The 12,106-nt window shown below is 38.9% G+C and overlaps 1 protein-coding gene across 1 annotated transcript; it reads right to left on the bottom strand.

The window, feature by feature from the left end:
* Window positions 1-1,892: 1,892 nt before the first annotated feature.
* On the bottom strand, window positions 1,893-11,299 carry LOC104393874 (selenoprotein O). The gene is made up of 8 exons (XM_010003396.1): window positions 11,100-11,299; window positions 9,935-10,115; window positions 7,444-7,574; window positions 6,763-7,043; window positions 6,282-6,432; window positions 3,974-4,159; window positions 2,742-2,898; window positions 1,893-2,078 (listed from the first exon to the last, which is right to left on the bottom strand). The coding sequence occupies exons 1-8, from the start codon at window positions 11,240-11,242 to the stop codon at window positions 1,893-1,895; spliced, it is 1,416 nt and encodes a 471-aa protein (XP_010001698.1). The 5' UTR covers window positions 11,243-11,299.
* Window positions 11,300-12,106: the final 807 nt, after the last annotated feature.

Raw genomic sequence — 12,106 nt, forward strand, 5'->3', positions numbered from 1 at the left:
TACTCCCTTCTGGACCAGGCACAGCATACGAGCCCACTGGCTCTGCAAATCCATTGGGAGTTTGTTTGAACTGTCTTTCAAATTGGCAGCACACTTCCCTTCCCCATCCCTCTCCACTGCAGTCCTTTTTACCCAGCATTGACTTTCTGCTAATGTTTCCATTAAGCAGTTTGGTTCCGGGATCCTCAAGTTCAGAGGGAGGATAATCCCTGATGACAAGTCTGAAACTGATACAAAAATGGATTATTTCCAGAAGTCAACCAGGTGGCATTACTTGTTGCCCACTGCTTCAAGGTACCTCTTTCCATGGACCAGGCAAATACACTTTCAAGCTTGTGCTTTTATATAAAAGGGTTCAAAAATGTCACAGGAAGGGCCATATCTGTCAGAGACTCTAGTTTGTCACAATTATTTGGAATGAGTTTCTCCAGGTCAAAGGCAAGACAGAAGGACTGTTTACATTCAAAACATCACCTATTTACTGTGGTAGCAAGGAGGACAGATTGTTAGTACACATGGATAAGCAGCAGCCCAGCTGTTCTCTCTGTTTTTCCATAGCTCGTAGGAAGACTTAAAAGAGCACAATTCAACCTGAGCTAATACCAAGCTTATACAGGGGTGGAGGAAGAATTTTATTGGACTACATTTATACCCACAGTGTAAGACAGTGGTCTCTTTGAAGAAGAGAAACCTTTATATTAAACCAAACTTTTCCCAAGGTTGCAGGTATCTGAACCAGAAACATAGTCCTTTAGAAATAAGTTGACAAAGTCAAGTAATGACCAACTATGGAACAACTTTTTTTTGCTGGTGTGGCAATAATAGCAGCCAACTTTCCCCTGAAACCTCAACTGAAACACTATCAATAAGTAACCTACAAGCAAGTCAGCTCCCATCTCCTCCATACCATCTTGGTGAACAGCAACTTTCTGTGTAAAGATTTTCAAAGATCGTGGAAGCAAAGTAAGAGGTACAAGGACAGAGTGAGAATGGAAGACTCAGCCCCATGTGAACAAACTGGTAACACGCCCCCCCCCGCATGCTTCTGATGGCAGGAGACTCTGTTAAAGAGTACACAAATAGACAATGAGCCTGGATTTGAGGACTGGGGCAGCTGAAGGTTCACACTCATTTGGCTAACTGACCTTGCCCCAGTCAGCTGGCTTACCAACTGCACCTGTGACTTCAGTAAATATTTGCACATGTTGCATGCAAACGTAGTGAACCTGAATTAACTTTACCACCAAGATTTTCAAGTGCAGATGTACAGTCTCCCTTAATTCTGCCATTAATGTATTTTGAAAAATTCAACTGCTCCCCCAAACCCCAGTCTGCACAAATTCTCTGAAAACAGATGATTAAATATCAATCTAAAGGTTCACAAGAAATGAACTGATTAAGTAAATAAAACATAGCTTCAAACAAGCAACACTGAATCTATTCCTCCATTAAAGGGAACTACAAGTCCCTGCATAGAGAAAGCATTAAATAAATGTTGTAAGTACTATTAGTTAAGACATCAGACAAAAACAGATCAGATTCCTGACTTGCTATTTTTGTCTTCACATAACAACTCCATTTGGATGCTTGAAATTCAGCCTGCCTCAACAGAAAAGATTGCTTTCTACTCACAATGCAATATGAATAAAGGAAAGACACTCAGCCTCAAAGCAATTAAATTACTGATGTATATGAACTACTGATTGTCATTGGTTTGTCCATGATTGCTTCAAATTAAGCACAGCTGAAGACTGTTCCAGATGCATCCAAATGCAGGGTTGTTTCCATAACTTAATAGCACTTTGCTGTTTGCCTTGCTGAATTCTTCACTGCTGAAGGAGGGTTGGAGCCTTCCGCTCACAGCAAAAAACAAAACAAGGCAGTTATGAAGATCATGTAACACAGAGCTCTGAAGCCCACAGGGGGGGCTTACTGCAATATGGTAGTCTGCTCCTGGTCTCCTGAGTACAAGCAGCTGCTGTAGCTGTTGCTCCCTCCTCTTCTCCATCTTCCTTTAGCTCCCTGAAATCTTCTGCTTCTTGGAACGGATTTTCCAAAAGTTTCAGTACGTTTCTTACCTAGAAAGAAAACATGGCATTGTTATGAGGATGTAGAAAGTAAAGGCAGAATGATGTAGAGAAGAACCTCCACCAAAGTATATTGTATTTAATACACAAACTCCAGACAAGTCAAACACAAACCAGATGATCAATATACATATAAAATAAGCTGAAAACTGTAAAATCATAACTGAGTCTGTATCTGTATGGAACTTAGGCTCAAATAACTTGAAATGCAAGTCTCAAATACCAGTTCTTATGTAATTTCTCAAAATAAATTCTTTTTCACATATTCTGCATGTAAAATCCACATGCTGAACTTCAGATGAAAGCCATCAGTTTTAAAAGACAACCCTCAGAACAGCAACAAACAATTATAAACTAATCCCCAACTGCCTCCCCAAAGTAAACATCATTAAGAAGATAGCAAAGGTAAGCATCTTGTCCTTGGATCAGCCTACAAATGCTGATGAAGTTCAGATTCCCAATTCCTTTATTTGTTCTGCAGTCATTAAAAGCACAGCTCCCTCAAAAATAATACCAACATTCCGAATCACAAATTCCCAAACCTGTTCTGCCATGTTGGGCAGTTAGGAATCTTGTGCAGCATCATGTCAGCCATCAACAGCACTACAACACATCCACACAAACCTAGAGAAATGTTAAGTACTAACAGCATACCTCTGAGAAATCCCCATTTTCAGCTGCTTCTATGGCATTCTGGGCAATGTAATTTCTCAAGATATATTTTGGATTGTTTGATTTCATGACCTTCACATGATCAGTATTCCAGGTATCAGCATTACTAACACTTTCTATTTCTTTTTGCAAACGGCCTCTGAAATTAAACAAGTGAAAGCAACTAGTTTGTTTCAAAATCACTATGTAAAAGTCGACCCATTTCCTTGCCCTGAGATCCTTAGCTTGCAGTTCTTAATTTTATCATCTATAATCCTCTCAGTTTTTAAAATCCAGCAAAACAACAGGTTTCAAAACACCACTTCATTTAAAAGCAGCATTACAGACCATCAGCAGGCCCTGCTGAGGCTTTAGGAATAGACACCTAAAGTCAAATGCCTCAGTCCTCAAAGTCAGAGGAAGACACCTCCCCACCCTGACTCACATGGGTACATGGTCTGCTCAGCAAAAAGCTTCACACTCAGAACTTGGCTCAAGTATTTCTACATTTGTTTATTGGTTAAATCTTTTGATGTTCTGATAAAAGCAAAGAGATACGATACAGATAAGACAGTCTGATCTACCCATCAACCAGGAATAGTTGCTAAAACTCTCAGTCCTGTTGGAGAACAAGACCACAGGTGGCCAGATGAGGAAGACAGTCCTGACTCAAACCCTGATCCCTGCAGCAGGAACAACCAATGCTCTACTAAGGAGCTTCCTTTACAGCAAATCTCCTGCTGCCATTGAGCTTTGAGATTTTTAAGTTATGCCTGTACAAACAGTCTGGACACTTTTTTCTGGCCATGATTTCTTTTACAGGTACTCTTTGATTAACAATACTTCTTGCTTTCCATATTAATACATATATTTTTATTTCAGAAAAAAAAGGTAAAAGGATAAAATACACACAGATCAGTAACTGTAGTTGCAGAGCATTTAATATGTTACAAATTAAATTAGTCTCTACTAGAATCAGCATCAACATTCTTGGAGCACTTTTAATATTAGATGTGAGGTGATTTCTAAAGCCCCACTGCTCCCCAGAATCTAGTGAACAAAATACACTGATACCCTCGAACTTCCACAGCAACACAAACACTAATCTTGATGGGATTATACTTTGAATTGCATGTCCCCCACGTCCCTCCTAACCTACATGCTTTGAGACAGGAACACTGTTCTTAAATAAAATGCTGCACAAATATACTGCTCTGAATAGTGAGAAACCTTACCTGTATTTCTCCAGCCATTCTTTCCAGTGTCTTTTGTTTCTGCTTAGTAAATCATCTGCTGTTAACTGCTGCAGTTTAGAGAATTGTTCAATGCGTTCCAATTCTTTATTTATATTAGCTTTTGTTCCAATTAATGCAAACAACTGAGGATTGGACTGAGCCAACATTAGCATCATTGACAGTTGTCTGGGAACAAGAAAAACAACGCATTAGATATTAAAGTTGACCTGCCTGTCAAGAACCATCTTTTAGCAACCATAAAGTAGATACGAAAACATTCACAGTAACCTTTCACTAGAAAGGTTAAAGAACAGTACTTTATAATTAACAGAACAAATTTGTAACAAATCACAGTAATTTTACTGTTCCTTGGTTCTTCTTCAGTGTGTTTAATTCACATTCCTCTGGTACACAAACTGCAGACAGCAGATTTTCAGAACTACCAGTTGGGTTTAGATATGAAAGTTTCATCAAAACATAGGGTTGTTGTTTTAACATTGCTTTTGCTTACAACAATACCATAACGGCATCCAGAATAAGCATCTAACACCTACTAATCTTACCAGGACTAAGTAAAACCCAACTCAGAAGATACATCATTTAAGCAATAACCAGTCAACAAGTAAAAGGAGACTAAGGAAAAGGAGACTAAGTAAAACCCAACTCAGATGGGAAAAGATACATCATTTAAGCAATAACCAGTCAACAGTGTATTTAGCCAGTCTAAATCACAAAATGAGAATTACTTTGTGATACTAAATTCCTAACTATATACATTCTGCTGCAAGTGTCACTAGGATTGTATCTTTTTACATTTGTCTATATTAACTGGTGCTGTACAACAGCTTCACCTTATTTTCTATTCCATATTCTCCTAGTTTTATTTTTTCTGGATTAATAACTGCACTACTGCAAAAAAGTAAAAAAAAGAGAGTTAAGTTGAAGCATATAAAAGCACACTAAGTATTTTTATTTCCTTCCATGAACACATTTAAAAATAAAAAAGAAACATTATTCCCTGGCCTCAAAACAGACAACTCATTATATCAGATCATATTTTCCTACTTTGAACAATCAGAGATAAGACAGGTGGTTTGATTTTTAAGTTGATATAAATTCAGAAGTACTATCCAAATCTGATCTACACATCTGACATGCCCAGCTCTATTATATCCAAGTGCTGTGGCAAAAATCAGTCAATATAGTACCAGGGCCCTCCAAAGCTTTATATTGACATAGTGATGACTTATAGCTACTTTTCACGTTCCTCTAAGCCTGAAAACAATATTTAAAAAAAACGTTGTCTCATCTACCACACAAGCTATCTTCACATTGCACGAAATCTGTTTATGATCTCAAAGAAGATGAAAACTGCAAGTCATAATTAAGAAAGCAGTATCCACCACTTTTATTTAGTTCCTTTTCATTTTAGTGTACCATCACTAAAACTCAAATAATCAGTATTAGCTCCAAAATGATAAATTACTACAGACAACCACATTGGGATAACACCAAACTTGTGTGAACAAGTTTCACACCAGCCCATCTTCTCAGCTCCCTGCTTCCCACAAGTTAACTGTGATATCAACATGCAAAAAAAGCTAAAGAATTTGGTAGGTTTATTACCTTCATGGAACATTTATTTCATGGGGGGGACAGGATAGGATGGGGGAAGAGACACACCCTAACCAAAACGTGTCCATTTTAATTTGTTTCCTCCCACCTGGGAAGATGCTAGAAAAACAAATTGCATTATGAAGTCACGTGTCATGCTCATTCCTTGTTTTCCACTGCTCCAACAAGTGAAAAACTGCTGCCATCACTGTTACAAACAACAGCTGAACAAAATTTACTATTTTTCAATGCTCACAGCAGCTGTGCTGCACACAACCTATCAAATGGAACATGGACAACACCACACAGTTTTCAGAGCATAAAGCATGCACTGAGGTTATACTTTGCCCAGAACATGGTGGTTATTGCTGACAGTACATTGGCAGAACACAATAAATTCTGTACCACTTCACTATCTGGTACACTCATTGCTTTAGTCCACAGAGAGACAGTGGAAAAAAAAGGACCAAACAAAAGCTCCAAGAAGTTTTGACCAAGGACCAATTGCTGCAAGTCATTGCTGAGCATTCACCCGTCACAAAATACACAAGAATTTGCACTGCTGTAGATCATGATACATCTACTTAACAGTGAAATGTCCGAATTCAGTCAAATATTACATAACATGCAGAGTTCATTGTGGTTATGATGAAACTAAAAGGCATGGGTCAAAAGCATTTAAGCAGAGTATTACCTTGGATCCATCTGTGGTTTGAAAGCAACTTTCAGTTCTTCCACAGAGGCACACTGACTTGTCAGCTTTTCTAAGAAATCTTCCAGTTCTGAAGGATCAGAGTCCACTGAGAATGAACTCAGCAAGAAGAAAATATTTGTGAAGTCTCCACCTGAAAAAGGGAATCCTATGAGTAATGCAACTAATAAATTAGCAGGAGAACAAGTCTCATACCTCCTTCCTAAGACTCCCTGCTCCCCACAGCAGTACAAGTAGCCACTCGGAAGAGGCAAATAAACCGCTCCCTCAGTGAGACTGGGGAGCCCTGTAAAAGGACCAACTGCCCCACAGCTCACAAGAAGGTCCTTCCAGTCATTTTTAACTCTTGCAGATGACAACGTACTTGAACAAGGCGGCTTTCTCATAAGGTCAAGACAAAAACTGCATTTTGGGTTGACTGCAAGATACTGATGTGCTATTGAATAGTATGTTCCTCACTAACCTGTGAGATGCATGGTTTCAAGGAGCTCAGATACCAATTTACTGTCATCTTCTAATTCCAGCTGGATTAGGCCTAGTTTCTTCCTCATCTTCTGCAAATAATGTTTCTCATACTCTGCATCATATTCCTCTTCCAGGATGAGTTCACTTATTTCCAAGGGCAGTTCTGGAACTAGAGCTTCAGCCAGCTTCCCAAGGTTCCACTTGCAAATCTCTGGCTGCTTGTTGTAAGCGTATCGCCCTGTATTATCAGAACCATTGCAAATGTGCTCAGGGTCATATCTACAAACAAGAAACAGTTAGCATTCTTCTAGTTATACACCAGTACTGTCAGAAGTGTTATTTTGATTACTTTAGTTTCCTCTAGGAAACAAAAATATTTGAAAGGGAACATTCCTCCTTGATTCTTTTCCCTAAGGTATTTCATTAGGTATTTTCCTGCTCTCTCAAACACTGAGAAACCACACAGGCTACAAGAACAGTCTAACAGTTAGGAGATTATGTGAACACAGTTTAAAAGATGTTGAAAAGAAGAATTACAGAACAGCTACAACTAAGTTAATCTACTTTGCCATAAAAAGTGTTCACAAATCTAGAGTTAAAGCATTAAAGCAGTTGTGAACATCAGGATTGTTCTACACAGAAAATACACACACACCGTCGAAATAACTGCCACACTGACCTGTCCATAAACCCAAAAGGGCCGTAGTCAATGGTCAGTCCAACAATGCTCATGTTGTCTGTGTTCAGCACCCCATGGCAAAACCCAACACACTGCCACTCAGCAACCAGTCTCGCTGTCCGTTTTGTTATCTAAAAGACAGATTTATTTATTTTTTTACTTTTCCAACACAACATATTTCCAATACATTCATATATTTCCAAGCAATTCCTAGTCTGAACTGATCTTGCTACAGCTCCGACAGCAGCAGCTTCTGGCAGTTTGCCATACACACACATCTCTTAAGGACAGCTTGTGTCTCTCCTCCCGTTAGTGACTGCCCTGTTTCTCACTCCTCTCCCATTTCTCTTTGATTCCCCTCTCTCTCTTCATGCTTGACTTGCAAGTCAACTGGGCAGCTTCAAAACATACTGGAGAGAAAACACTGAAATGAGGTAAACTGTTTGACACCAGGCTTGCCTTCTATTCTAGACATTACACAAATACATTCTTTTGCTTACTACTGATTTTACGGACTTCTAATTACAGGCAAGAGAACACATATGCAAACTCTATGAAATAACATTAACTAAATGTAACAAAGCCCAATATAAAGTCAGTGTTTTGGTTTGCCTGGTACGTAGGAGTGATTTACACAAAAAATTATACCCTGCTAAGAAGTTTTAGCACCAATAAGCACTTCCTTCAGTTTGCTGAGTGGAAATAAGATTACGTAAAAATATTCTTTATCTAAACGCAATTCTTCACTGAATGTTTCACCAGAGCTTTTTAGTTGCCTAACTGAGAGTTACTGTTGTGGAATCCTTGACTGTAATCACTCCATGTGCTCATTCTTAAAATAAATAGTGCAATACTTTAAAACAGTTTTAGCAATTAAAGTAGCCCACCTGTCAATGACAACTAGATATGCCCTACAAAAACTAAAGTTCAGGAAGTTAAGCTGGTTTTTAAATAAACCTGGATATTTCAAAATACTTCACTGAATTGTTGTAAATAAAAACTTTTATGTAGCCGTTTGCCAAAATAGAACTATTTTCATAGCTAAAATCACTCATCTTCCGTAACAGCTATCAACATACAGAAATCTAAAGCAACTGCTCTCTCCAGCTGCAGTGCAAGTGCATTTTATTAAGGTTTTAAAAATGAGGTAGTTAACAGAGAAAGCAGCTCTCTAAGCAGCTACATGTGTCCCAAACCGATTACTGGCACAGCACAAATCAGGCAGACACACACCCTGCACAGTGGCTCTCAGCCAGGAAGATGGTAGAACTTAAAAATAACAAAATCCAGGTCACTAGCGTTGGGAGGAAAGCATGCCAGGTGTAAGGAAATTCATGACTGCTGGATGGCTTTGTATGAATGCATCACACAGTGCCAGTGTTCTGGTAAAAAAGAAATCCTGCTAATGAGAACATCTGAAAGCAATTAAAGCTTGGGCACCACTCAAAGATGGAGTAGTTATAACATTTTTGTTTGGGTTGTACCATTATTTGAACTTCAGGTGACCTAAATCAGAGCCTTTATTACAGCTCCCCAGTAATTTCAAACTGCAACCCTTCTGCAAGAGTAGCATGACTGTATACTAAGCACTAAAACATGAAGAGAAACATCTTCCCTGACCCCAAATTCCCTCTTTGCCCACTGAGCTAAAGGAATATAGCAATAGAAGATCAATGTCAAGAACAGCAACACAGCATCAACAGTGAGGCAAAAGGTATATTCAGGAGATAAAGCTTAGATATCAATTTATTTAGCTATATTTTAGTTAAAAGAGAAAATGGCAATTCTACATTTACTGATGTTATAATTCTGATTTTTATTACGGATCTGCAGTAACTGCTAAGATCTAAATGTGTACAGTAATGGAAAATTAATTCAAAATGGGTCTCTGAGACATCATCCAGACGCTCTTTCAGACCACTGCAGAATGACCAGATACTACACCACATCCAAGACATATTTATCTCACCTAATTTTATCATTCCCAAAGTTGGAGGCTTTCCTGCTTCCTCAGGCAAATCCTCACTGCCTTTAAACATTTCAGTTCTAATGCCTGAATTTAGTGTGATTTGCAGTCTACCTTCCTGTTTGTAATTTGGACAATGGAAGACAGGAAGTGCCCTCAGCATCACACAAGATGATGCCTTGCAAGCTATGTCCTGGTACAGTTAGCTCATCACCTGGCAGTCGGGGCTGGAATTGCAGCCTAAGACACTCTCAGCAAACAGAGACAAGTCTTGGGAAGCTCTCCCAGAGCAAGGAAATCATGTTTTACTATTAAAAAGGTTAAATCACTTCAGTTGGTTTGATCCAGATCAACATTGCTTTCATTGATAAGCAGCTCTACTAGGAGTGTTTTCTCCAAACAAAATAATGGTCCAGGCAATCGGATGATACAAGGTATTAAAACACCTCCAGTCATCTGTGCTTGCAGATGAAGTTCCTAAAGATGACTGGTATAGATTTACAAAGAGAATCTCATCTTTCTTACCTCTTTGAAGAAAGCAGCATTCCTCTGAATACTGTTGTCTGAATAAGCCTCCTGGATTTCTGGATAGAAAGTGCTGATCACATAATCAAGCATCTGTATCCGAATATCATTTCGGTTAACACTGGGACCCTTGCGTCCTGTGTATTCATCAGGAGGCTTAAAAATTTCAAAAGAACCAAATCTGTTTTAAAATAACAAAAACATGGTTTAGCATTATCTGATGCTAGTAACATCACCTGTGATTACATGGAATAAAAATATCTACAGTTGTTGCAACAATAACACAACATGATCTCTTGAGTTTAATCCCAATCCTTTAACTGCCTGAGAGAAAAGACCCACAAGATTCCTACACTGGACCTATCAGTGCTCAGAGACTCAACACACGGAAGCACATCCATCCCTGTGTAACTAAACTGACTGGTCAAGACTCTAAGCCAGTACTGAGGACCAGCTAAAGTTTCTTACAAGCAATTCTACAGAAAAATTCTTACCCTGAGTAAACACACAGAAATAGGACTTATTGAAAATACTAGATTGTACTTAAAACAAGATAAGTTTTCCACATATGTGTACATACACATGTACAAGAGCATGCACATGTACATATACATACAATATATTTGCACATACTCCTTATGCCTCACCTTCCTCTTATATTCTGTTATTTTACAAGAACCACTGCAACTTCCTTAAACTCCTAATGTTTTGTGTCAGAGCAGGAACCTCATACATTCCTCAGGCAGGGTAAATATACCCAAATTTTACAGTACTACCTTAGAATAGCTTTGGAATTAAGGACAGAGATATAATTCACCACTACTATCAACATTTTAAAAAGCCTGTGCAGGCATAAATATGAAAGATCTCTTCTGAGGTCTGCAGAACTTAGTTCTTCATTCTGCCAGGCTACCATCTTTAGTGTTTATCTGTCTGGGTGCAAATGCATCATCAGCTCATCCCATCTGCTGGACAAAGAGCATTAGCTTCTCACAGCCCAGCAAGAGTTCCAAGCCTCCAGAAAGAGAAACATCCAAATGGTGCCAATACAGAAATACACTTAAAATGGTATTTTCAAAAGACTGGTGTGCTTGCTTTTAAAAGAATAACAATAATAATAATAATAAACAAACAACAACAAACAAACAACAAAATAGGCTTTTACCTTATAAATGTAGAAGCTATTCTCAGAACAACTGTACACCTTTCACTTTTTGGATTCCCATCATAAAAGATGTCACGGACAACTTTTGAGTCAGAGGTCACACAGGTGCCAGCCCTGGTTGTTGGTATTCCCAGGTGAAACATGGCCTCGCTGCATAGGAACTCCCGTATGCTGGAGCGCAGGACCTTCCGGCCATCAGCTTGTCTGCAACAAGAAGCAGCAGACAGTCCTTCAGGCTGTGAAGGCAGGAGCTCCTGCCTCCCCCTCAACAGTGGGGAAACAAAAGCCTGGAAGTGACATGCTCTGTCCAGAGTCACAAAAAAAAAACAAACCCCAATAAACTAGTGGCAGATTTGACAACAAAAGCTGGACCTTTAAGCTTCTGCCAAAGCTCAGACAGAACACTCTTGCAATGAAAACCACACATAACAGGGAAAATAAACTTTTCATTAACACATACCCGTTCTAATAATTAACTCTGTTGTTTTTACTGGTGCAACAGTCTTTCACAAAAGTGAAACATTTTGGATAAGCATAGCAGTATTACTATGTAAGTTCCCGGTTTCTTCTTAATAAAATGGTTACTGTTACGCTTCTTGGAAAATATTCTTTTGGATCTCTCTGGGTAAGTAATCTAGAAACGGGGTGTTAAATACGGGCATGCATGGCAGTTCCATTAAAAAGCCAAAACAGACAAAAATAGCAAACTAACTTATTTAACAGCCTCCTCAACCCTGTGTTTAGCACTTCAGAAGCTACAGGCAAGCAGGAGAGCTGCCCAGGGAAGACGTCTCCACACCGCCACCCTATCTGGGATTTTCACCCGGATTTCCTTAACTTTCTCAGACCTGAAGAAACCCTTCAGAACACCACAGCTATGAAACCAAGGTGTTACAGAGCCTGTGCATAGATGGAACAGAAAATAAAGGAAAAGCAAGCAGAAAAAATTATTTGAAAGATTTAGAGAAGTGCAAGCTAAACCAACTAATAAAAAACATCCATTCCTG

This window comes from Chaetura pelagica, unplaced genomic scaffold (assembly GCF_000747805.2).
Source record: "Chaetura pelagica isolate M959 unplaced genomic scaffold, ChaPel_1.0 scaffold57, whole genome shotgun sequence".
Classification (NCBI taxonomy): domain Eukaryota; kingdom Metazoa; phylum Chordata; class Aves; order Apodiformes; family Apodidae; genus Chaetura; species Chaetura pelagica.